At 40.7% G+C, this 25,785-nt stretch overlaps 2 protein-coding genes across 8 annotated transcripts in view; both read left to right on the plus strand.

The window, feature by feature from the left end:
• Window positions 1-1,091: 1,091 nt before the first annotated feature.
• Window positions 1,092-8,090, plus strand: tra2b (transformer 2 beta homolog). Of its 3 annotated transcripts, XM_085249094.1 has the most exons (8): window positions 1,092-1,248; window positions 4,502-4,641; window positions 6,139-6,298; window positions 6,410-6,598; window positions 6,689-6,804; window positions 7,391-7,525; window positions 7,645-7,715; window positions 7,806-8,090. In XM_085249094.1, the coding sequence occupies exons 1-8, from the start codon at window positions 1,225-1,227 to the stop codon at window positions 7,814-7,816; spliced, it is 846 nt and encodes a 281-aa protein (XP_085105220.1). In that variant the 5' UTR covers window positions 1,092-1,224; the 3' UTR covers window positions 7,817-8,090. The 3 variants fall into 3 exon arrangements, with proteins under 3 accessions (XP_085105220.1, XP_085105219.1, XP_085105218.1); XM_085249093.1 differs by having other exon boundaries at window positions 1,127-4,641; window positions 7,648-7,715; XM_085249092.1 differs by having other exon boundaries at window positions 1,128-4,641.
• Window positions 8,091-12,679: 4,589 nt separating this feature from the next.
• Window positions 12,680-25,785, plus strand: part of igf2bp2a (insulin-like growth factor 2 mRNA binding protein 2a) — a 60,178-nt gene continuing 47,072 nt past the window's right edge. The window contains exons 1-2 of one of the 5 annotated variants that reach the window (XR_014888894.1): window positions 12,680-13,531; window positions 14,763-14,823. Coding sequence is in view for 3 of the 5 variants with exons in the window: in XM_085248686.1 (XP_085104812.1) it covers window positions 13,357-13,531; window positions 14,763-14,823 (236 nt within the window). In the remaining 2 variants the exon portion in view is untranslated. Of the gene's footprint in view, window positions 13,532-13,852; window positions 14,004-14,762; window positions 14,824-25,785 lie in introns of those variants that run through there. The other 4 variants (XM_085248686.1, XM_085248685.1, XM_085248687.1 and 1 more) reach the window with 4 other exon arrangements.

Raw genomic sequence — 25,785 nt, forward strand, 5'->3', positions numbered from 1 at the left:
AAGCTAACACTTACTTATGTACACTTCTTGGCCACTTGATTATTTACACCTTCCTAGTAAAAGATTGAGCCTTCTTTTCCATTTAAAGCTACATAAATCTTTTATGCCATATACGCTGAACAAGGAGCTGATCTTGTTTTGGTGAGCCCCTGCATTTTAGTTGTAATGAGTGTTTTTTGAGTTACCAGGTGTTTTCACCCAGAAAACTGCCACTCAATTTTTTAAATTCTCCATAAACCATAGAAATGTGCAAAAAATAACAGTAAATTAGTAGTTTCTGAAATACTAAAATCAGCTCATCTGGCACCAACAACCACGTTGCATTCAAAGTCACTTAAATTATCTTTGTTCTCCATTCTAATGCTCAGTTTGAATTTGAGGAAGTTGTCTTTGCCATGTCTACTTGCCTACATGTTTTGAGTTGCTGTTGTGCCATTTATTGATTACATATTTGCATTAGAGAGCAGTTGACCAGGTATACAGAATAAAGTGGCCAGGGAATGTGTATACTTGTATTTCCTTAATAAGGATTAGTGCAGAGTTTGCATGTTTCGGTTTCTTTCACTTCCCCAGTTGTTTTGTCACATTACTGTCTCCCTCAATCACTTCCATTGTGTTTTGTGAGCTTTTGTTTTTATTTTTATTTTGCTATTTCAGTTGTATGTGTGTTTGTTTTGTTTTTTTATTCACCTTCTGTCACAGAGTTTTTCTATTTGCTGGCATTGTACAAAATAGACGATATTTCTCTCACAGAAGAAATGCAAAAAAATAAAAATAAAAGAACTGAAAAAGTGCTGATGAAGTAACTAAACTACAAGCAAAATAGCAACAGGACTTGCTATAAAGTTAAAAGTTTACTGTTGTTTTTGGATTAAATTGTGATAAAAATGTTGGCATATTTGCTGTGCCTATTTTACATTTTCATTGCCTAACTGTTACATCTACTCCTACCGTACCAGTTTTAAAAGAAACTAAAAAAAAATTAACATCGTGCAGAATTAAGTTCAGCTTGTTTCACAACACTCCGAGTTTCTCACGTGGCCTCTTGGGGGAAATTCTACACGTAACCAAATCTCGTGTTTGGCACGTAAAAACGCGATAGCCAGCCCCGAGACTGCTGGATCTTTCTAGATGCAGACCTGGGGGTGGAGCTAGAGTCTCACACACGGAGACTGTGTAGTGTAGATTGTAGAGTATCTGTCAACAATAGATTAAATTTCAAAAATGAGCGATAACGACAAAGGCCGGGTACGTATACATTTTATTACCGTTTGTAATGCATTAAACATTTCAAATCATTGGGTTTGACAGGGTAACTGAAATTGTAACGGTAACAACCTTATTCATATTTTGTTGGCTAGTAGTACCCAGCTTACCTTGTTGGCACAACTCTTTGGTCGAAAGCTGGGTTTTAGAAAGAAAATAAATTGCACAAATTTAAACAATAAAAGGCGACTTTATGCGCAACGGATGCGAGTTTTTAGTTCATCTTTAGCTACCTGGCTAAGACTAGCTTATAGATGAAAGCTAGGCCTGGTGCTTTTTTGTTTACGAGCCGGGGTTTGCACTGAAAACACTGCAATGTCGGCAAACATTTTTATAACGTTTTTAAATCGTTAAAACTCAGTAATTTTCTTCGTCTGATTTGTCTGATTATTGTGCGTAGAAACCAAAATAAATATTTCATGTCGTCGCGGATTCAGTGGAAGACATTTGCCTAACGAACTGTTATATTTTCGCTGTTTTGTTGATGTTGTTTTTTGTTCGTTTGTTTGTTTTTGTTTTGTTTCCCCCCCTGTTCCCCGGATTGAATTATATCATGTTACGTCTGCTGGTTATTAATCTTTGAATGTCATTGTGGGTTTCCTTAGTTCTTAGGCACAACAACAATTTAAAACAAAACTAACGACCTCAAGATTTGACCTTATAAAAAAAAAAATCATTTTTATTAACTCATGCAGCTCTCCCACACCATCTTAAAACTGTTAAAGCTGATACGCCACAAGCACCAGCATTATGGATAAGTTTGATTAATACTTGCTGGGCTGACTGACCTGTGTGCAGTAATATCCTTACTGTAGTGAACTGTTTAATATCCCCTCACCTTGCACAGCTCCTGAATGCTTCTGTCTGTTTAATGGGCGTGTGATATGCCCTGTGTTCCCATGTGGGAGGGTAAATGGCAGATTAAGAAAAAAGAAATGAAGAATTTATTTTCTGCATGTAAACCCATATTTTGAACTGGTTTGTATTAGTTCCTGCAAGGTGCTGGGTGCTTGTTGCTTAACTAACAAGTTTTGTTTTTTTTGTTTTTTTGCCTCTTATTGGATTCCTTTTCTTTTGCTAATATTTAATCTTTAAGGTTTTCAATATATTATGTAATCGTAACAGATAGCAACAGTTTTCTGTCTTTGCATTTCCAGAACAGGTTTTAAGGGCTGCTCAAATGAGTGACTGCTACATCTTGAGGTCGTTGGAGCAAATTTTACACTTTATTTTGGAGTTATCCACTTAAAAAAATGGAGACAGTGTTGGTAGTTTTAATCTTGATTATAAAATATTCACAGTCAGTGGTTTGATGAACACTATGGTGACTTAAAGGCCATTTGTCAGAAATTATGTAAGAAGGGTTCATTTGGGAAAATATATTGTTAAAGGAAGGCAAAGGGAATCACAAGAAGTTACCTTCACATCCTTACCCTTCAGTTTTAGTTGTAATTTTTAAAAAATGATCACCCCCGGTTTTACCTCTCAATTATTCCAAATTGTTTTTGAGGAAGTTCTTAGGAAAAGTGGCCAGAAAAACACAAAAGTGAAAGCAAAACCACTGAGCGTGAATGTTAATAAAAACACTGACCGTATGTATAATGTGGTCTTTAATAGGGCTGGGCGATATGACCCAAAATTCATATCTCGATATTTTTTAGCTGGATGGCGATATAAGATATATATCTCGATTTTTCTTTTTAAAGCCATAAGTTAAGAACAAAAAGAGAGTTCTTAGTCACACGGGCACTTTTATTTACATACAGCGTAGATATTACTCAAAAATAAATTATCAGCATATATTAAATAATCATGGTCCATAAATAAAAGAAAATAATGTTGTTTTTGTGCATAACAAAAAGCTCACAATTGTGCAGTCAAAATGTAATCTAAAAGACGCTGAGCATAATAACAAAGAGACAGATTTCACAGCTGCTCCACGTCTCTGAACAGGTGCCATTTGTGGTCCTTATACACACACAGTACGTATCACTCCGCGAGGCTCCTCCTCTGTAGCCGTAATTCTCCGACAATCCATCAAGCGGTGCAGCTCCGTAGCTTAGCAAAGTCATATTAAAACATTTTTTGACAGATTGCTGAGCGCTGTGTACCACATAAAATCGGTTCGCGGTCAGTAAGCACAACCAGAATTCATACATAAGGCGCACTGTCGATTTTTGAGAAAAGGAAAGGATTTTAGGCCGTGCATGTCGTTAGCGTGGTTAGCTCGCTAACACGTTGACGCCATCCAGCCCCACGCACGGTAACTCGCTAACGGAGATTTTCCGCTTTCATCTTGTCATTGCCTGCAGGTGAAGCTATGGGGGAGGCGGAGTTGTGTTCAGTGCAGGAGAGGCGAGGCCGAGTAACGTTGCGTAGAGACAAAAGTGGACGAAAGAGAGGGAAACCTGCGGCTCCACAAGTATAATTATAACCTAACATAGACTATATCGATATAAACGATATTGTCACATCTTATATCTCGTATGAAAATATATCGATATTTTTAAAAAACTCGATATATCGCCCAGCCCTAGTCTTTAACATTCCCATTAATGTCATTAGCTCGTACTACTACTACTACTACTACTAATAATAATAATAATACCACATTAAACGTTGAATGAGCGTGCAGTTTTAATTGCAGTCATATATTCTTCATCCTTTTCTTTTTCATAAAGGTTAAGGTTGGACGAAGAAAATACGGAAGAAGTCCACTTTATTTTCAATAATATGAAGCTCAGATGTGTGAAGCTGAATTGTTGAATGCATGCTAAAACATGAGGAGGGAAGAAGTATGGGCAGTGTGTGAGAGATGGGGAAGTAAGAAGAAGTAAGACAATTGAAGAAAGAAGAATAATGTCAAGTAATGAAGTTACAGAAATGAAGTTAAGGAAGTAATCTGGATAAGGTCACTGCGCTAAGTAAATTTCTGGTCTGTTTGTCAAATGCGTGCATGTTCTTCTTATTCAATACACACACATTAGTTTAAATCATTGCAATTTTATCTCACAACTGACCATTTTCTTTTTTTCCCCACTATTTAACAACTTATTAATGTAAACATATTGATGTCATATTATCCATGACTACACAGCACTCCTATTTCACAACCCTAAATTCCTGTACTTTTCACAGGATAGTCTTAATTTTTAAATACACAGTAATATTTTGGCAAATATATGTGTTGATCACTTCATTGGTGCTGATAAAAAAATGTGTGTGGTTCGTTCAGGAGTCTCGCTCTGCATCCAGGAGCGTGAGCCCACGGGGCTCTGGGAAGTCGGGGAGCCAGTCCCCAGCTCAATCCCCTGCCCACTCAAAAGGAGGCTCCCACTGCTCCCGCTCCAAATCTCGGTCAAGGTCAAAATCTTGGTGAGTAATACACTGGCATAAAATTCTCTACTATCGATAAACAGACTCAATATGGCCACTTTCATGTTATACCCACCCTGTTCAGGGCTTCACGGCAAGAGAATCCTGGGTTCAAACCCAGATAGGGGACTTCTCTGTGGAGCTGACTTCTTCCGTTTCTCTGGCCATTGACAAATCTTGCAAAAGTTCAAGAGTTTCACTTCCAAGTTGTTGAAAAAAACCCCAAACAAACAAACAAAAAAAAGACATTTACATCTGCATTGTCTGCCAATTTCTGCGTCATGTGTGAATGAGTGTCCTGGTCACTGTGCTACAAACGCAGTGACAATGTCAGTAGATCGGACCATGCAAGTAAAATTTACACTTTCAGTGCAAATTTTCAGTGGGGAATTAAGTGTTGCAGCTCTTGATGGTTGACAACAAACACTATTCAGTTAAACTATATGTTCATATTTCATTGAGGCACAACGCAGCTTAACGGTTCAGTCTCAGATGTTACGTAGTTGAGGTGAGAGCCTGTCTCTATCTCTCACTCTCAATCTCTGTGACAGGAAGTTGTTACCAAGCGAAAGAGGCACGAGCCGGCGGGTTTTGCAGTACTTTGATCTTAGAAAACAGAAGGTTTGTGTGTTGGCTACGTCACAGGAAACTGGCATTTAACTAGCATCGCTAGGTTTAGCCACACGCTGCAAATTAATCTGACATTGTGCGTGTTTTACATGATGCAAAGTGCCACACATTTCATCAACATTTAAATATGATGTGGTTATAGAAGACTGTGAGTAATGGTTTTAAATAGATCTTAAATACATACACAGTATTTCTGTGTGCAGTGTTTCATCCATTAGACTGTGTGCACTTCTACCTGTTTTCTGACTGTTTTATTACTTTTAGGCTATTAAAAAATATTTCACCTGTTCATCTCTTTAATATTATTACTCCTATTGGTGGTCCCAAGCCTGGATAAATAGGAGGGCTGTGTTAAAGCAAACATGCAGATCAATCCACACTGTGGCAGCCCCTTGGAAAATAAGGGAGCAGCTTAAAATACCTCCAATAAGACATTTGACTTGTGCATTCTGTTTCCCCATTCACAGGAGAGAGACTTTTTACTCTGTTTGTAAGGTGCAGGGGCAGCGCTGTCATTCAGCAATACAGCACCAGGTGTATTTTTGACAGAAACACTTTAAGTTGCACAGAAATCCAAAGTAAATTGTTGTTTTTCAAAAGTTTGCGACAATGTCAATAAAGCCTTGTTGGAAATTTGACGTCACAGAGGGTTTAGTGTTAGAGATTGTGACAGTGGTAAGTGGGGTTACTTTTCACTAGAGTCTGGGATGTTTTGGCAGTTATTTTAAATATTTCATGCTTTTTTTTTTCTTTTTTTTTTAGTCCATGCTATAATTTTCATAAAGACAAATGTAAATTTGTGGAATTACATGAAAATTGCCAGAGAACGTATGAATATGGGTTGTTTGTTTCTCTCGCTCTCTATAGGTCACATTCCCACCGCTCACGGAGACACTACAGCCGATCCCGCTCCCGATCACGGTCCTATCATCACCGATCTCACAGTAGGTCCTACAGCGGAGAGCGTCGGCGCAGAAGCCACAGCCATTCACCCATGTCCAATCGTCGGAGGCACATTGGCAACCGTGTATGTGCTTAGCAATGTGTGATATCTAAAAACAGAGGATGTATTGGTTTAATGAATGATTTTAATGAGAAAATGATCACATCCAAATCTTGAAACCTTTCAAATTTGCAGGCTAATCCAGATCCGAATTGCTGCCTGGGAGTCTTTGGCCTGAGCTTGTACACCACAGAGAGGGATCTGAGGGACGTCTTCTCCAAATACGGCCCCCTGGAGGATGTTTCCATTGTGTATGACCAGCAATCGAGGCGCTCCAGGGGCTTTGCTTTTGTGTATTTCGAGAACACAGATGATGCCAAAGAGGTACAAGAACAATAATAAATAAACCCGCCTGCCACACCTATACTTAAAATATCCTCTAGGACTGCAAGTGTAATTTATGTTCACTTTCAGGCGAAGGAGCGAGCCAATGGCATGGAGCTGGATGGGCGTACAATCAGGGTGGACTTCTCCATCACAAAAAGACCTCACACCCCAACACCTGGAATTTACATGGGCCGGCCCACATAGTAAGCAATCTCTTTGTGTGGAATAATTAAATATGTTTTTAAACAAAGACACAGTGAAAATGCTTGTAATATAAGACAGCTCTAACTTATGGACACATCAAAGCATCTGAAATAAAATTCTTAGTGTTACTAAACCTGAAAAGTAGTGTTTTTATTCAACATTTAATCAGTCAACAGTAAAGGGAAAAAAAGAAAATAGAAACAGGCTCTTACAAAATTAGTCCCTGTGTCATAAGTTGTATCCAGTTGAACCAAAAATGAACGCAGAGATTTTAATGGTAAAAATGACACAACTAACCTCTTCAAAGGCTTTCTCCAACCTCTTGGCGAGTGGTTGCTACGGTCTCAGTCACACAGCCCTAGAGTCTAGTCAGTGACCCCCTGATAACCACAGGTAACTAGAGAACAGTGTAAGCAAGTAGGTTCTGGCAGTTGCTAGGTGAAATTTGTGAAAAAGAGGTATATAATGCTGCACCAAAAACCTTCTTTTAAATCTTTTTAATTGGAGGTGAGAATGTAACAGTAAAATAATGCAAAAGTACGCTTTGTGTAGCGTGAAAAATCTTATATTATTGCTTTTGTGTAGCGGAGGAGGCGGCCCAAGCGGTCCCCGACGCTATTCACGTGACTACGACCGTGGTTACGACCGTGGATACGACCGTGGATATGACCGAGGTGGATACGACCGCTATGATGACAGGGACTACTACAGATCATACAGGTGACTGTTAAAGGATATCAGCGGTTACTTTATTCTCATCGTGTCGTATTTGGGTTTGCTGTTCTTTATTTTATCCCCCTGACACTGACAAAAATGATAAATGGTCTTTGTTCCTCTAGAAGGCGATCTCCTTCACCTTACTACAGAGGCGCTTACAGGTCTCGATCGAGGTCACGGTCTTATTCTCCCCGTAAGTCATTTCAATAAAGTATCAGAAGTTTTTATTGAAGAATCCAGCATGTTGTATTGTGTCATTTAATTACCCTGTTTTGTTTCACAGGTCGATATTGAAGGCTTCTGTCCCCTTATCTTCCCAAACGTGCAGAATTTTTTTGTTTGTTTTTTTTTGTGGGGGGTTGTTACGTTTTGTAAAGACAGATATGATTGACTTCAGAGTACATCTTTCTTACTGTAATCATCAAACATCTTTTTGCTTAAAATACAAAAGTATAGTAAATTTATGAAGCGGTGCATTCATGTTTTGAACGCCTGTTGTAAATGTTATACTCATGTCAGATTTTTGTTGTATAGTGGAGCAGATTAAAAAGCAGATCTGTTTTTCCCACCTTGACTCGTGTCCTTCCTCGCAGTATTTTTATGCCTTTTACAATAGACTATTGCATTTGCAAGATAGTTGTAATGCTGACATGAATATATTAAAGCCTTGACTTTATGATATTTATGCATATTCTTTCTACAGAATTTGTGCAAGGCATTTCTATTGATTTGAGTTAAGTTAAATTTTCTGGAGGGCTTCGTATAGTGTCAAGTGGGTGAGGATGACATCAGGAATAAAACTGCTTTGATGAAATAGTAAAACACAAAAGTATTTTAATCTTCCTGTTAAAAGCTCAATCACTCGGGCCTCGTCCTTTCCTTACTGCAGCTGTTCATGCTGACCACGTTTAGCTGGATGGATTTTTTTTTTTTTTTTTTTAACCAAGCTGGAACTTTTTAATTAATTTATTTTCCCCCTAACTTTTCAGACCAGAGTAAACAGATCTGACCAGTTAGACAACTCGTTTGGCAACAAGCATAGCTTAAAACTCGTCTCTGTGCTGAATATACAAATGGTAAAATTATACTATTTTGTTGGGGGTTTTTTAAACCTCAAACACAGCTAGATGCTTCTCTGGGTCAGTTGGCTCTCTGAAATCAAAGTAATGAATCCAGAATTTCAGTTTCTCCCTTTTCTGGTTAGAAACATCAGGACCTGCTCATCGTTGCTTGGTGTCAACAGTGTGTTTTTGGAGGACAGATGTTCTGCAGAAACGCAACGTGTTTGATGTTTATACGTTACAAGTTCTGACCTCCTCCACCTAGGGTAGTAACTCATCCCTCACCCATAGCTGGCACTATACCGTTTTCTATCTGAGATCTATGGTCTTGGACTTGGATGTGCTAATTCCTGTGCAGGTGGAGGAGGTCAAGTGTCTTGGGGTCTTGTTCAAGAGTAAGGGAAGAGTGGGACATGAGATTGACAGATGGATTGGGATGGCGTCCACAGTGATGCAGATGCTGAACAGATGTGTTGTGGTGAAGAGAGAGCTGAGTATAGAAGCTAAGCTATCGATTAACCAGTCCCCCTACGTACCTACCCTCACCTATGGTCACAAGCTCTGGGAATGTAGTCGCGGATACAAGTGGGAGAGATGAGTTTCCTTTGAAGAGTGGCGGGGCTCGGTCATTCAAGAGGGACTCGGAATAGAGCTGCTCCTCCACGTTGAAAGGAGCCAGTTAAAGTGATTCAGGCATCTGACTAGGATACCTCCTGGATTGACAACAAATGGTGAATGTTTGCAGATAATTCAGCTTCTACCATACAAACTGCAGATAACCACAGCAATCACAAGTAGCCAGGCATGCACCCTGACCCACCGGATGAGCTGGAGGTGTCTGGGATGAGGGAAGTCTGGGCTTCTCTGCTCAGACTGCTGCACCCACAAACTGAACCCAGTTAAACGGTAGAGGATGGATGGATTGACCAATTCAGAACTGAAAAATCTGGGCTTTCGTGTCACTTTTTTGCAACATGCTTGCCGTGTAATGGCCTAAAGTTGGACCTTTTGACATCTGTTGGTTGCAGCAGTAATGTACAACTTCTTCTTTGAAAGTGAATAGTCTCTGTTTCTGGTTTCCATTACACAATTTCCAAGTTTCACTACAACTTAGACAGCAAGTGGGGACTGTTTGCAGATAAATCCGCTTCTTCAATGCAAACTTTAGGTTTTAAGTCAACCAGGGGAATGATCTAAAATGAATATGATTGCTTAGGAGAAAAATACACAAAGAGGAGTTTGTTTATGCAATCATGCTGACCCTTATTAACATTAAATTACATATGGATCCTTTTTTTTTAATTGTTAATGATTGATAATAAATAAGGGTTTGAGGCAGTTTCCCAATGCAATAAAAAGCTGGAGTACTATCAGGCTAATTGGTGCTTCTAAACTGGCTGTAGATACAGGATTAAAGTGCTGCATGAATAGCCTGAAAACTATGAATGTGGTGGGCAGCGTAAAGTGCTTCAGGTTGTCAGTAAGACTAGAATATCAATATCATTTTCCAGCCTGCTTTGTTGAGGGTCAAAGGTTACCAAATTGTAGTACAGCAGGTTTGTCCACAATAGATTCGCCTTGTATAGCCATAGAAAACGTTTATTTAATGTCAGAAGAAGGTGAGTCGTTGGACTGCTTTATGATTTTTTTTTTTTAACGTGGTTTTGAGGAAAATTGATCCGTGACTAAATGCAGCTAAACAGCCACTGTGAAATCAAGTCAGTTACACCAAGCACACTGTTTAAACCTTCACCACAAGGTGAAGCAAGAGCCTCGGAGTAGCACCTAGCTGCAGGAAAGCAAAGTCCAACATCTACCCCTGCTGGTCACAAATGGTCCAAATCTGTATCCATGACATACAGTACATTACATGGAAAAATATTACTTGCTGGATTCTTCGCTTATTGTAGTTTTTCCCTTTTTGCCAGAGAGGAGAGGGGGGGGGGGCGGAGAGGCAGAGCTCATGTCTTGTAAAAACAGGCAGTTTCTTTACTCAAAGGGTCAGTTCACCCAAATTATTAAAAAAAACACAATCCCCCCTCTTATCTCAAGTGAGATCAAGCCATGCAGATAATTTTTGTTTTATTTGTCCAGGCTTTGCAATATCCGTTCTGAGATTCCTCGCTTCACGCCAAGACCATTGAGGTGAAATGACTTCATTTGTGGTGCACTGCGCACAAGCACCTCAAATTATTTTTGGTTTTGTCCAAAATTTGGGTGATTAACTGATAAAATTAATTAGATTCCCACGGTGGAGATATTGACAATTTTTAAAAATTCTAAATCTTAAAATTAGCCATATCTGATGTATTTGATGCCCTCCAGCTGTTTGAGTTTCACTGAGTAAATGGATGCTTTACACTTTGGTTTACTGCACAACCAAGCAAGAAATTGACCCTGTAATAGACACACAGAAGATACAACAATAGATTCACTAAATATATATCGATATCACTAAATTCAGCTCTGATTTGAATGGTTATTTTACCCCAAACCCTATTCAACAGTTTATATTGTGGACTTTTGTGGCTTTAGTGCTGAAATTAATAAAATTAAATACTTTGCAAGGGAGCATTGTAACTTCCATAATTTATAAATTAGTACTTTAAACCTTGAATTAAAGTAAAAGATGTTAGAAATGATAAATAAAACAGTGTTGGGCAAGGATACTGTAAAAATTAATGCAAGTTAGAAGCAAGAAAAATTCACAAAGATGTTCTTTTTTTTTTCACTACCAAAAAAGGGGAAGACCAGCAGAAAGACACCAGCAACCAGTGACCACACCTTGGAAAGTGCATAAGCCTATTTATTTCCATATTCTACCACAAGTCTACATGTGCAGTATGTGTGTAGTGAGTTTTGTTCAGCAGTTCTCAGCACGTTCCCCAAATGTCACATCCCTTCCACTCTCAGCTCAATTTTCCCCTCAGAGTGGAAATAATTTTTGGGTGGCTGGCGTGATTTGTCAGCACACTGACCTAATTGGGCATAACACATAAAAAGAACACATGTAAACAAACCCTGCTTTTCACGGGGAAATGCAAATGCGACGCATGGATGTGATTTTATGACTTCTATACTGATCATGGGGAGTGGTAACATTAATAAAGTAGCTATTAATGCGTTCAAAGCGACTTAATGACTTGTTTGAATGGTGATTCTTATCTCTAAGCGTAAAGACCCAAGACAACTGTGTTAGCAGGTCACCTAGGAAAGTAACTAAAGAGCTTGTTTTGTAAATAGGCCACAGTTTGGACATTCCTCTGTTCGCATACTGACGTAAACAGGGCAGGGATGGTCAGTACTGCTGCTGTTGGCACTATCTCCACTACAGTGGGGTGGCAGTAATGTTCCAAGGCACAGGCCAGTCACATGTAGAAACACTCAGCTGCTGTAAGCACGAGGCTCCTCCCCCTTCGGTAGTGTAGGTAGAAGGACTACACATCCATGCACGAGCCCTGCAGCCACAACCTTTCACTGACATTTCAGCCTTTGTTTGAAATTCGCCTTACGTTTAGCCGTGCTTCCCTCCCAAACACACCCATCCGTGCGCACACACAAAAGAGACGGGATGCTACATCATGCGTAGGGTAATATATATATATATATATTTAAATGAGTGGCCTGAGTGGCACCGCATGGAGGGCGCATGCAGCACAAGGCCTGGGATCCCCTCGCTCCTTCTTATCAGCAGCTTAAAATAAATATTTGCTCCTTTTTTACAATTTGCGCACTGGGGCTGTTGGTACTATTCAAGGCTTAAAAATGGAAACTGTCGCCACCTTTAATTAAAAAGCGTAAAAGCCAATAAGAGATATTGGTGCCAAAACAGATGCCTCTGGTAAGGCTGTATAAGTCATGAATATAAGTAGTAATAAGTAGCTAATTCACCATTATTCCTGCAAGGACGGCGTGTACAGGCAAGCCAAGCTTTCACTTTCTGTATTACTTAAGACAGTTACGTTCATATTCTCTCTTTTTTGTTGTTGGTGTTTGTTTTTTGATTTGTTACAGCTTTATAATTATATTCAGATTTTACAAGATCACAATTATTACCTGAGGTGGTCTTATTGGAGTGTAATATATGCGTAATAACAGGTGTTCACGGTCGAGGATTGGGCCCACATCTTACACGCCGCCATAAATCCATATTTTTATGTGGCTCATAAATAAATAAAAGGCAAACTGTGGGGATCAGTGACACTCTTTGAGTCGACAAGTGCAGTGACAACGACTTGATTTTCCACACAGTAGCTCTTTTTTTTTCCTTTCTTCACTCCCCCAGCCTGGAGGGACCCGTGGCACGGCCCTTATTATGATTTGTTAATATAACCCCTCTGCCTCCTTTAAGCCCATCCCTTTGCTGAATGTACCCACTGCTCATCATGCCACTTTCATACCCTACTGCACTTTCTGTGCTGGGAGAGCAGCAGTGAACCCACATGCACCTCCAAACAATTTTTTTCTTGTGATTTTAAGGGAGATTTTATTTAGAGGCGGTGCTTGTTGGCTCCAGAGTAGCGTCGTAGCGACGACACTTCTCCCTCAGTCCCTGTTAAAAGAGTTTGGCCAGGGCCAGTTGGTGCCGGGGGGTCGCCTATAGCTTAGTACTATCCTGGGGGGTGATTGCTGCGTCTTTTTTTTTTAAATCCCAGCAGATTTTTTTCTATTTTATTTTTTATTTTATTTTTTAAATTTTTTTCTACTTCTCTGAATATCGCCATTCTCTCACTCTAAGATCTGATACCCCTTCGAGATTTTTCCTTTCAGATCATGAACAAACTATATGTTGGGAATTTAAGTCCTTCGGTCACTGTCGAGGACTTGAAGCAGCTCTTTGGGGAGAGGAAGCTGCCAGTGGCCGACCAGGTCCTACTGAAATCCGGCTATGCTTTTGTGGACTTCCCCGATCAGAACTCGGCCATAAAGGCTATAGAGACTCTTTCTGGTAAGTGTGGATTTGATAAGTGATGCTGCTGGTGACAGGGAAATTTCACAGCGAGTTTAACTGCAAGACGAGGTTTAAAAAGCACAATAGGTCAGAGTGTCCGAAATGTGAAATAGGCTGTTAAGCAGCTCTTGTGTTATTTCTTTTACACATATATCTATATCTATATGTATATGTGTGTGTGTGAGAGTGTGTGTGTCTGTGTATGTTGTTCGGGACAGTGTTTGCGATCACATCCGTGTGTGCCATCAGAGTTTAGATGAACGCTCAGTCATGCACGCTCCAGCAAAAATTGGATAAATTATCGATCACAGGACACACTTGGGGCTTTAGTGCCCATTTGCCTAAAGAAAGCACGAGTCGTCGTAACGCAATTAACGCGCACAATACCCTATATTTTGGGGATTCCGATAGTGCGGGGCGCTACTTTGCAATCACCCACTGGAATGTATGGGATGGTCTGATGGTTCGGGTAGGCATAATTATTTTTCACTTATTTTTTATCTTGATTTTATTCAAGAGAGCACGGCGAAGCGAGCGCGGAAAACTTGTCAGATTCGTGTTCCTCTGATGTCTGGCTATGTTTTTACGAGGTGTCTTGGAGGTGGGTCACGGGGGTCCAGAGGAAAGAGCTAATAAACAGGTAGCTGAGGGGGGACGAGGTGAGACGCTAATTCCGTGCTGCGCCAGGCCACTCAATAGTAACGAAAAGCCGTGTTTGAAAGCCTCGCCGAAGAGCGCTTCAAATTCACCCTCCGAGCCGGGTCAGCACGGGGAATTAGGAAAAACACCTACCTAGAATAGAAAGAGTACAAGTCAATTCTCCTTTGCAAATCATCTCCTCTTTTGATGTTGCATTCTTTACTGGAAGCTGAAAAAATATCCCTCATTGCACTGTGAGGGTTGTGGGAGTGGAAAGCATGGCTGCCCATTTTCCCCATAGTATATAAGCTTATCATGCTTCATTTTGGCGCCGATACCCCCCCAATTGTCACCCACAGGACCTCACCCCGAGTTGGGATTAATGTAAACGTATACAGTTTGTTCGCCGCCGCGCACACAACGCGCCCGTGTACACTACTTTTTTCAGGGGTTGGCTATTTTGAATGGGGACGCACCTACTTGGTGAAGTGATTCAAAGTGTTGGTGTGTAGGCCTACCCAGCTTGCATTGTTACTTTTATGAACACAACAGCTAACGCTACACTATCAATTGTTTTTCGTCCCTACAGGTAAAGTTGAATTACACGGAAAGGTGATAGAGGTAGACTACTCTGTTCCCAAAAAACTAAGGTAGGCCTACAATCTGTGACACACACGTTCTCCACAAACACACACGCATTGTATCATACGCCTATACTGTGCCCCATGGCAGACTTGTGTGACCTGTAGGCTTCCGCTGTGAAATATAGCGAGCAGATTTTCCCTCTTTTCTCGGCTGCCGTGTGTGATTTCTGCCACGCTGTTGCTGCTTTGTTTCCTGGCGATTAAATTGCGATTGTGTGGTGATTAGACAAAGGGAGTTGAAGGGGTGGGTGGGTGTTGGGGGGAGAGAAAAGGGCGATAAAGAAACAGTTTAGTCCCAACATCCGCACAACACACGGTGGCTGCTGCCATATCGCGTGATCTTGCAGCAAGGCCTATCCCAGTTTAAAACATGGACTCACGCGCACACGCTTGACGTGTAATAATTAATATATCCTGATTAAATCTCACCTAAAGGCTGAAATTAAACTTGGTTCAAGTTTAGGCTGAAATTAACGTGGTCCAAATGCGTTTATGTATTAACCTCCTCTCCCTACGCAAGGTTATTTTTCCATATATGTAGGCGATAAAAGTTGGGTTTCTTTATTGACTGTTGCACTGCAATGCACGACGTGATGCATACCAATCAGCTGCCTCTTTCTCCCCTATATGCATGCGTGTGGATGTATGTGGGAGTCACGCTGTGTGTGTAAGAGAGAGAAGAAGTAGCAGCTAGGGTTGACTGTTTTAGTGCGTAAATCTATAGGTCAGCCCCTCAGCTTTACAACCACGACACCACTGCTGTGTACTTGTGTTTGTGTCAGCTTGCCCACAAACGTAAGAAATCCACGAGCTTTTTAATTTCTTTTAAATGCCTGGGTATATTAAAGAAAGAAACTAATTTTTTTTACCCCTACGCGTAACGCCTGAAAAAGTCACTCGTATGTGGCAGTTTGCGCAGCCTAAACACTCCCTCGACATCTATAGATCCACCCATTTTCACAACAATGCCATTGGCTATAGGGAAAAACTACATTGCGTGACAAAAAGGTAAATATTCAAGCCCCTTGTGGAGGAACACGTGACCCATACTTTATGTGCTTCCAGCATAGTCCTCCCCCTCTAGTGCAGGCTTTCTACTTTCCTGCCTAAGCAGCCCCTTCGTGTTTTTTCCTTTCTTTTTTTTTTGCTTAACAACATTGTAGAAAAAAATCTGCATGCTTTACATATACAATGATCGAGCTGCTGTGTCGTTTTCCTTGCTTTATGGCTCGATCTAAAGACGTTTTGTAAGCTGCAAGGCGCAACATGGTGTAAAAGCCTGCGCCACTCCCCACAGTTAATGTGCACGTAGGCCATGGCAATGTTGGAGAGCCTCATAATGGCTGCCATGATGGCCCTGCACACTGCACGGCTATAGGCTGAATCAGATGGAGCAAATGTCCATACATGTGCCCGATGTGTCCAATCGGCAGTGTGTACAGCTGCTGGATGTGCTTGCATGTGCTGAAAAAGGCCTTAAAGCGGAATCCTCGCCATATGAGCGAGATCAATACTAGTGCTGTTTGAATACGTATAGGTGTTCATTTTGTAACGCAGAGCCTGCCTCAACGTGACACGTGGAGGTGCAACTTAATAGTTTGCTGTTGTTGTTGTTCGCTTGGTTTAAATACAGAATGCCTTAAAAAGTAGTGAATTTAAATTTGAAACCCTCTCCGCAGAAGTTCGCCACGATTTGTTTGGAGATTTTGCGACAGAAACGTTCGCCCAGATTTAAATTTTAAAAAGATTAAAATGCGTATTTTTTGTGTTCACTATAAGATTTAATTATCATAATTTACAGGCCTCCAGTTAATGCAAATGTCTCATCTTTTTCGTGTATAATTTCTTTTACATGTATTCAAGCTCTACGAGACATCATTGAAAATGCAATTTAGATGTAATAATATAGGACGATTCTACGCTGTTTGCTTTATTTATGGTATTTTCTAAATCTTGCATTTAAATAATTATGTTAACAACTGCAGGAATTCTCGTGGATTTAATTGCAGCTGAGCTCGATGCATATAGTTACACAGGGCTCATCAGTTTTTGTCTTGTTATTTAGGAAGCTGTGTGAGCTTTATGTCTCATCTTCAGGCCTGCTGACACTTCTTGGGTTTTGTGAGGCTGCTGTAGTTTCAGCTGCTGCTTGTTTATATATTTTTAGTTATGTTTTGTTGTGTAACAAGGTCCCTGTGCTGACAGCCATATATGGATTCACAGTTAAATTGTACCCATTTTAAAGGGTAAAATTCAGATTGATTATGGTGACTTTTTAGCTTTTTGTTTGCTAATGAGTGAAAGCCTGGGCCTTTTTAAACGTGTTTTTAAATCACCTGATCAAAAACAAAGGTGTGAGTTCATGTGGTTTTGATGTCCTGTTTGCCATTTAAATATTATTTCACCTCTGTGCAGTTTATGTGTTCACATTTCAAATAGCTTTGGAGCTATGAGCTAATTTATAAGAATAAAAGTAGCTTTTGATTTTATTTGGGGAAGTTTGGAAGCTTCTTGTCAGGGAAATGTTGAATAATTAGTTACAAATTTATAGTCATATTTTAAAGAGAGTTTTTACAATTATGAGGCTTGTATCTGCTGAAACTGTTTGTTTGTAGCACTTTATTAGTGTTTTAAAAATATGGATTACTTAATATAGATTTCAGTGTTAAGACAATTGTTACTCCAAATGTATATATTTATGTTAATGGACTCATACTTTAAATAATTTCTGTGTTTTACATATATATTTAATTGCCTTGACATGAGCTTGATATATAATTGTAGGTTTTAAAAATAATTGTTTATTGCAGCAATAATCAGTGGAACTCATGAAACAGAAATTCAGTATGCTTAAGAATAATTATTATTAGCCATATTTCTTTTATTATAGTTGCCTAATTTATATGTTCCTAATTAGAGTGCAATTGCAAAGGAAATTATTTTGATATTATAGTTAAGCAAAATATCTTTGTTGCATTTTTGCTCATGTTTTTTGTTTTGTTTTTTAATGGTGGCCTGTTTTTACACAAGAAATCATTTAAAAAAAAAGGTTTGTCCTCCATATTAAGTTTCTTGCAGTCGTTGCTCGTGCTGCACACGAGGCACACGAGAGTGGGACTTGGTGCTAATTGATATTGGAGCTTCATAAACCGTTTGCAGTGTTGCTTGTCTACCTGAGCTGGAGTTGCACGCAAAATGACCAATGTGAGCGCTTGCTGTGAGCCTGATCAATAGTCAGTCAGTGATAGTAAGCACATGAAGGTGGTGCTTGCGGAGTAAACACAATTAAAGCTGTCCTCCTGTAATATCATGCAGGTTTGTTTACTTGCTTGTTCAGTGACAAAAACAGACTTTTCCTCCTTCCAATTATCTCCCGGCACCTTCGACATGCCTAAATGAAAATGTGATACATTTGTGACCGAGTGCTAACTCTTGTGCTACACTCCACTGTCTTTCTAATGAGCTGTTTTGTGCTCTTCATCTACGTATTAAGCTAGCTAACAGTTGTTTAATAAAGCCAGGCCGATTACAAGACGTGCATTCTTTTTTTTTTTTTTAATAATGGGATACTACGGCGTGGTGTAAACATCTGCATTGCACCACAGTGGTGCCCGTGCAGATGTGTGTGTTGGGTTGTCTGTGCACACTGAGTCAAAACACCGAAATACGATAGCCATCAGTTGATCCACTCAGAATCCATTAATACTCCCCAGTTGATCCTGGGCGAAGGGGAAGCTCTCCAATTCAGGCTCTGGTTTTGTCTGGAGTGATATCAGGAGGTACTGTATTGCTCTCCTCCAAAGCCACATCCGCTGTACCCTCCTCCTCCTCCTGTCTCCTCTCACCTGTCCATAAGGAGTGATCCCTCAGAGTGATCTGTTTTATTTAGGAGGAGATGCCACACATGTTTAATCTTCCATACAAATGTATCCCCTATTGAGATCTTGTGTTATAAAAGTTATGGCTTATGAAATTGCTCTTCATTAGCAATTACAGGAGAAAAAATGACAATTTTCTTCTTAGAAATTAGCCTTGGGCTTTTATTTTTTCTGTGTTCAGGCTACTGCATTTCAAATTTCAGCGCCTCTACAACTCTGCTAAATTTGTATAGCAATTATTAACTTTTTCATGAAAGTGAAAGAGTATATTTTCTCTCCTGAAGTGATAACAGGCTTGCTAGTGCAACAGAGTACATAGCTTAAGGGAGCAGCGAGATTAGATGTGAGAGAATTGTGAGTTCATTGTGTGTCTATTGTAGCTGTGGGATCACTGTTTAAGCTCCCCGAGAGTTTGAAACACCTTTTTAAAAAAGATCTACTTTTTTTTTTTTTATTATAACAGAAGCTTGCGTGTGTATCACAGCAGTGTCTGTAGAAACTCACTTCTCAATGAGCTGCCACTCACATTTCACTGCAACCTGTTGCATGACTAATAGTTCCTGTAGCATTACACCCATTACAACCAGGATTTAAATAATCGGCTAGATGACTCTCCAGAGCCATAGTGAGGAGGTGTGGAAGGTGTGGCTGGAATGAGGAGGATTGCTCTGACTTGATGACTTAGTCTCTGACTAAGCCGTCCAAATATGCTAGAAATAAGGGAAGTAAAACAGGACTGGTCACTATTTGGAGATGGTTTCACCTGAAGGAGAGTGTGACAGCGGGAGAAAGAACTAGAGAGGTGCTATGTATCATCATCATCATCCAAATGGGAGATGAAGGGGACAGCTCTGTGTTTTTGTTTGTGACCTCACAATCGTGCATTGCTGCTGCAATTTTTATCACGATGGAATAAAAAGTGTAATGAAAAAGAAGTCTGTTGTGAAAGGGAAATGAAACCCTCATGATTAAAGACGAGAGGCTTAAAGTTGCCTTGAACTGAGACACCTGAAGACATTTTATTTCAATCTGTAAGTTTGTCCCTGAAGATATGCTGTCATTGGCTTTCTGTAGAAGATGATAGAAAAAGTTGAAGTTCTGAACTTATCAAGACTAAAAAGTTGCATTTCTAATCAACTAGGTGCTCGGTGGCACACCTGTCCATCAGGTATGCCAGATACGTCACCTAGTTTACCGGTTGCTTGGAGATAAGTGTGAGCGCTGCCATGTCAGGCTGTTTGGAGTGGTTGTTTGGGGACGCCGTTATGCTAAACAGGGTTTGATGAAATACTGGAATCTAAAACGTGCTGAACATGAATGCTTAATGACTTTATAAGTCATGATTATGAGTGCCACAGTTTGTACCCAAGTTCTTTTTTTAAGGAAGTCATTTGAAAGTTGTAACAGCTGCTAGGTCTCTCTTTCCTTTTCTACATCATCCCTCTGTTGCTCAGGCTGGTTTCCCTCGTGTGTGTGTGTGTGTGTGTGTGTGTGTGTGTGTGTGTGCACGCGCCATGTGAATATAATGGTTGAACATGACACAGGATGACACAGGAGAGACAGAGAAGCTGTGGGGAATCCCAGCTAAAAGCAACATGCCGGATGTAAAGTTTAGTGTTTCTGCCATTCAGTGTGCCAGCACACAAGGGCGTGGTGTCCGTGGAGGGGAGGGCAGCTGAGGCGTACAGCAGGTGGCATTTCTCACACAGGCAGATCCTGTCCTTGTCCCATATCATCACCATATAAAACTGCTACCCTGATACTACTTTAGAGCTCTGATGGGTTTTGAACAGGTGAAAACTTCCAAGGAGCCAATCAGAGTCTGACATGGAGCGAGCCCAGAGCCAAAAATGCTTACATGCAGAGGAGGCACTGTGTCACTGGCTTAAAACTGTGAGCTGGAAATACGGTCTGCCTAAAGATTCACCCTGGTCAAATGGGCTTCATAATCCTGTCAGGCTTTCACCCTTTTCTCATTCTCTTACCTTGGTTTTAAAGTAGAGATGTAGCAGTGGAATTAATTTCTCTTATACATGATTGCCCGTTGGTTGACTGGTAGTTGACCTGTCAGTATCAGAGATGATTATTGTACCTACCTGGTCTAATCCAGAGCCCTGGTACCAGGATGCCTGTAATTAACATTACTTACAGCAATTTTAAAATAAATGAATAAAATGTTGAATGCTCCAAAGAGAGGAAAAACAACCAAATGGGTAGAAAAAAGAAAGAGGAGAGAGCAGACAGGCAAAAAATTACCAGGTAGACTCAAATTGATGGCAAAAACATGAACATTTTCCACAAACATCCATAAAACAAGATTCTGGGTGACTTGTTGACTTGTTTCTTTTCTCTTTTTCTCCTGTGTTATTCAGGGCTCCAGACTGTCAATGTTTGGTCAGGTTTTATGATCATTATATTAGGCGTTTTTGTGTTTGTTTTTTTCATTTTCTTTAATGCAGGCTGTACATATGTTTTGGAAAATAAAAATACACAATTATAGTTGAATGTTGAATGGAAATGGTATTTAAAGACATAGCCACAGCCTAGCAGGCAACTATGGGGAAAATTTCTTTATCAGCTTGTTTTGTAAGGCTACTGTTAACATTGGGTAACATGGCAAGAGATTGCACGTGCTGTTGTTCCGATATAAATGCCCTGTAGCTGCAAAACAATGTGGAGACACTGAAGGCAAGGAAGACAGCTTAAATAGAAAGAACCTTAAAAGACACGCGGATTTCACTGGCCGAGGTACAATAACGAGATGCATTGAGTAAATTGTGCAGAATGTGGCGGTGCGAGTATGATTAATGCATTGTTCGAAACGATCTATCTAACTGCACAATGGCACCATATGACACAAGCTATGCAGGGATTCGTGGAGTCCTTGAAAAGCAGCGCCTCTTCTCACAAGCATTTACCAACAGGGTCGCCTGGCAAATAAGACCAAAAAACTCAATAAAAACAAACAAAACAACATAACTTGCATGATCGTATCATGTGAAGATGACTTTTAATATCTTTAAATTAAAACTGTTGTTTTAAAAAAGAAAAAAAAGAAAAGGTTTTGCCCATTTGGTATGTTTTCATGCCTGAGTTTGGAGTTTTTCAGTAAACGGCTGCCTGCCGCCCTTATTTGATCTTAAATATACATTATTATTCACGTTAGAGCACAAAACAGATGCAATAGCACCAAAATCTGGTGGTGGTGCTACCATTTGTGAGACTTTGGTGGCATTTGGTGAGGCGAGAGGGAAAGTTCTCCTGAAGCCTTGCTTTTAGGAGCTAAATAGCAGCTATATGTGTTTATTCAGAAGGCATTTATTACCCTGAAAAACAATATTATTGCCAATATTAGGCAGTTTTTCTTGCAGAAATCCAACTCCTTTGAGTCTGAACACAAAGTGCGCTTTAGGCTGGTCGCCCCACTCAAAAGTTTCTAAACCCAGTTTCATTTCCAGGAACTTCCAGATTTCCAGACAGCTTTTTAAAAAAAATTTTATTCCCCATGTAGCGGCAGTAACATCGTTTGATATTTATCCGCGAAGAGAAATGCCACAAGATACAGTCCTCTGACATTTACAGCATCTTGATGTGGGAGCAAAACTGTGTCATTGTGCTGTTGAATGCGCGTGTGTGTCCATGTGTGTTTACAGGTCGCGCTTTATTCAGGTCCAACTGTTCCGCGTTGCCACGGAAACCAGTTTTGAGTGTTTTGCTTTAGTTAAAGAAGCAGAGCTCGAACTTTCAGAAATTAGACCCAAAGCGCTCCGGTGAATAGAAGGACCTCGCAAGCTGCAAAACAAAACGTTTCCTGCTTTTTATTTATTTATTTTATAGAACCCCCTGAGATTCACCCTGCAGCCGATCACTTTAATAACTCTTGATATCAAAATTGCAAGATTACAGATTTTGTTTGTCACAAACTGCTGTCAGTTTGGGCATCTTGTAATTTCCATCCATTCCCAGGAGAGTGGAGAGTGCAGTCCAGGCGTGTATCCGTGGCTTGGGATATGGGCGGCGCAGTGGTCAGAGTGCTGATTTTATATGACAGTGAATTCACAGCCGAGTAAGGTGCCTCAATAAAAATGCCTGTGCAAAGCTGGCACTTCAAACCTTCAAGTGCTCATTTTCTTTCCACAAGTGCAGCAGGGAAAACTGCTGAATGGGCTGTCCATCTATGTCACAGCCGCAGCCCTTTTGTGACCTTTCTTATTTATGAACCCTCTCGCGGCCGTCATTTCCACCCTTTTCCATATGTATGCAGCAGAATCACTACCACTGCCACCGCCATCAGAACAAGTCATCTACAGTAGGGTCATCGCACAGCTGAGCCTCCGACACAACCTAGAGCACAGTCCGGCTATTGTGCTTTCCCTGTTTCGCACTGTTTCTGATGGAAGAGGAAGCCACAGAGAGGACTTCCGAGTCAAAGATGAGCATGTCCCACATGCATACTTATAGGGAGAAATGAGCACTGCTGATAGAGGGCAGCATTTCTTTCCCCGTCACTGAGGCTCGTGGGGAGGCTGTGTGAGGCCGTTAGTGTCCTTTCTCAGCAGGGTATGTGTGGTCTGCTCGCAATCATTAGGATTTCCAGCTGTTGCAAATCACATTAAACGTTAAAGCACATTGAAATCATGTATATTCTCACATTAACCATGTATGCCCACTTCTTGAAAAAGAAATCAAATTATATGTATCTGAAATCTTAAGATACTCGATCTTCTTCCCCATGCTGAATGCGAGACACCTCCTTCACTTGTATCCAGCTGTAACATTAAAATAAAACTTAGCAAAAACATCCCAACCCACACAGAGCTGGACGAATCCCTAAAATCACATTTTAGTTTTAAAGCCGAGTGAGTGAATATCAGACTGCTTTAAATGTTTAGTATGCTGTTTTCAGATACTCTACACAAACAGCTACTTTTACTTTGCATGTTAAACAGGAAGCAGTCACATTAAACTGTCTTCTTTTGAAGCTGTTCCTCAAACTAACTAAAAATAAAAAAATAAAAAATTATATATATATATATGACTTAGTGTTTTTGTAGTTATGTATTTAGCAGCATATATGACTTAGTGTCAGCATGAAAACTAATAAGCCTTAGACAAAATGTCAATCTGTTCTTTTACTGATTTATTCATTTTTATTGAAAGGAAACATGGTTATTCTGTCTTTGTGATTCAGTTTTTGCCACTTTTAAAAATTGTGGTTCTTAGCTACAGTGTCCTTGGGCCATGTCAGTGATAGCAGTGCTGCTTTGCATTTGTGAATTGTGATATACAGTGAAGCCTGTTGTGTTACACTGGTATGCCTGAGTCTGACTTTGACTTGGTGAGCCCAGTGATGAGTTGGGTGATAAGCAACAGGCAGGAGCTGGAGAGTAGGACAAATCCGTCTGCGGCCCTGCCAAGTGGCCAAGTTCACGCCAATACCCAGTCAGTTGCTTTTGGATGAGAAAAACATGCATGAGAAAACTGGATATGGCGATAAGCAAATGGAATGACAGGAGTCTCGCATTTGCATGGAAACACAAGGGACCTTAAGGGAGTCCTTTTGATCGTATCAGACCAAACGGCAGTTTGCAGGCAGAGCTGGAGAGTATTTTCATATAGACGCAGCAGAGCTGCTCAAAAAGAGCCGTGAGCAGAATGTGAAAGAAACAGTATCAGCTTGTAAATAGTTGTCGTCTTGCTGACCCTTAGCTAATATATTTCAGGAGGAGTTAAGCAATTTATTGTGAAGTGTTCAGTCTGTGTGCATCTAACTAAAAAGTCTATTCTAAGGGATTCCTGTGGGTGCAGGAGCTGCTGCGTAGCATAGCGTACACGAGGAATACAACTGTATGTCCTTCCTGTGAGTTTTAAATTGTTACATTCACATATTTGTAATTACGTCGTGGTGAAACAGCATGCAGGAAACTGCCAAACAGCAATGTGATTTAGCAGCTGACTGATTCATTTGTGTGTGCGTTTATCGTGGTCTCCTTGCATGTATGCTGCCGTTGTTGCCCATCCAGCAACGCAGAGCCTCTGTCTCACACATGCAAACAACATTATGACACTGATTGGTGAATGAGCTCTCCCTGTCAGGTTAAACGAAGCACACGCTCACACAAATCCAATTAAACTTGAAGCAAGCGTGCATTGAGGAGCACAATCTGAGAACCTGAAGGCAAGCACGAGGGCATCTTCAGCCCACCAGGTTAATAAATATTTGATACTGAGGCAGCCATGCGTGTCTTCTTGTTCAGAGTGTTGGGAAAGTTAAAGAGGGTCTTTGCCTTTAAGCACGGTGCGACCAGAGCCGCTTCTGTTAACACGCTTCTGCTCAGGTGATTTTTATTTTTAATAATTATAAATTCCAAAAGATCCAGCTGCAGCTCACCTCCTCTCTCCAGGGACTGTCACACACTTCTCGCACTGCAGTATTTGGTGCCTGTCTTCCCTGCATCCTCCTCCTTCCTCTCCTCCTTCTCACATGTGCATGCTTTGCCACCTAGATTGCGTGAACTGTCTCCCACTGCATCCCGCTGGCTGTGACGCCACTGCTCCCCTGGCACGGAGTGGTAATGCAGAATGAAGCCTGCTATGTCTTAGCATGAGTTGGTGTAAATAGCTTAGAACTGTATGTTATGTATAGTAAGCTGAATGTGAGCCGCCATATCAGATAGCGCAACGGAGACAAGCGACTTATTCTTAGTAGAGTTGTGGTTGCCGCCATTCAGATCCTTCAACAACAGTAGACGTATGTGTGGCCGTGTCATTGCGTGTGTGTATTATGCCTCTGTGCTACTGCCAACCTCCCTTCTCCCCCCACCACCGCCCCTCCGGTGGGAAGCAAGAGTTCATTTCAGTGATGGCAACTGAGATGGTTTTGTTTCAAGTGGTGTGAGGAGTGACTCCAGGCTGGGAGGTTTCCGGTCGCTTAACGTTGCGGGACGATAAATTACAGGGAAATAGAGTGACAAGCTTCAGAGGGTAGATTGTTGATGAAGAGACAGTGGTGGTGCAGATGTGGAGCCACTGAAGATGACACAAGTGTAATTAGAAGGGACTTGTGTTTGTTCTTCCTTTTGTCAAGCGC

This window comes from Mchenga conophoros, linkage group LG16, assembly GCF_057382185.1.
Source record: "Mchenga conophoros isolate Kocher_MC1m ecotype Shallow Benthic linkage group LG16, M_conophoros_male_GT1.1, whole genome shotgun sequence".
NCBI classification, from domain to species: domain Eukaryota; kingdom Metazoa; phylum Chordata; class Actinopteri; order Cichliformes; family Cichlidae; genus Mchenga; species Mchenga conophoros.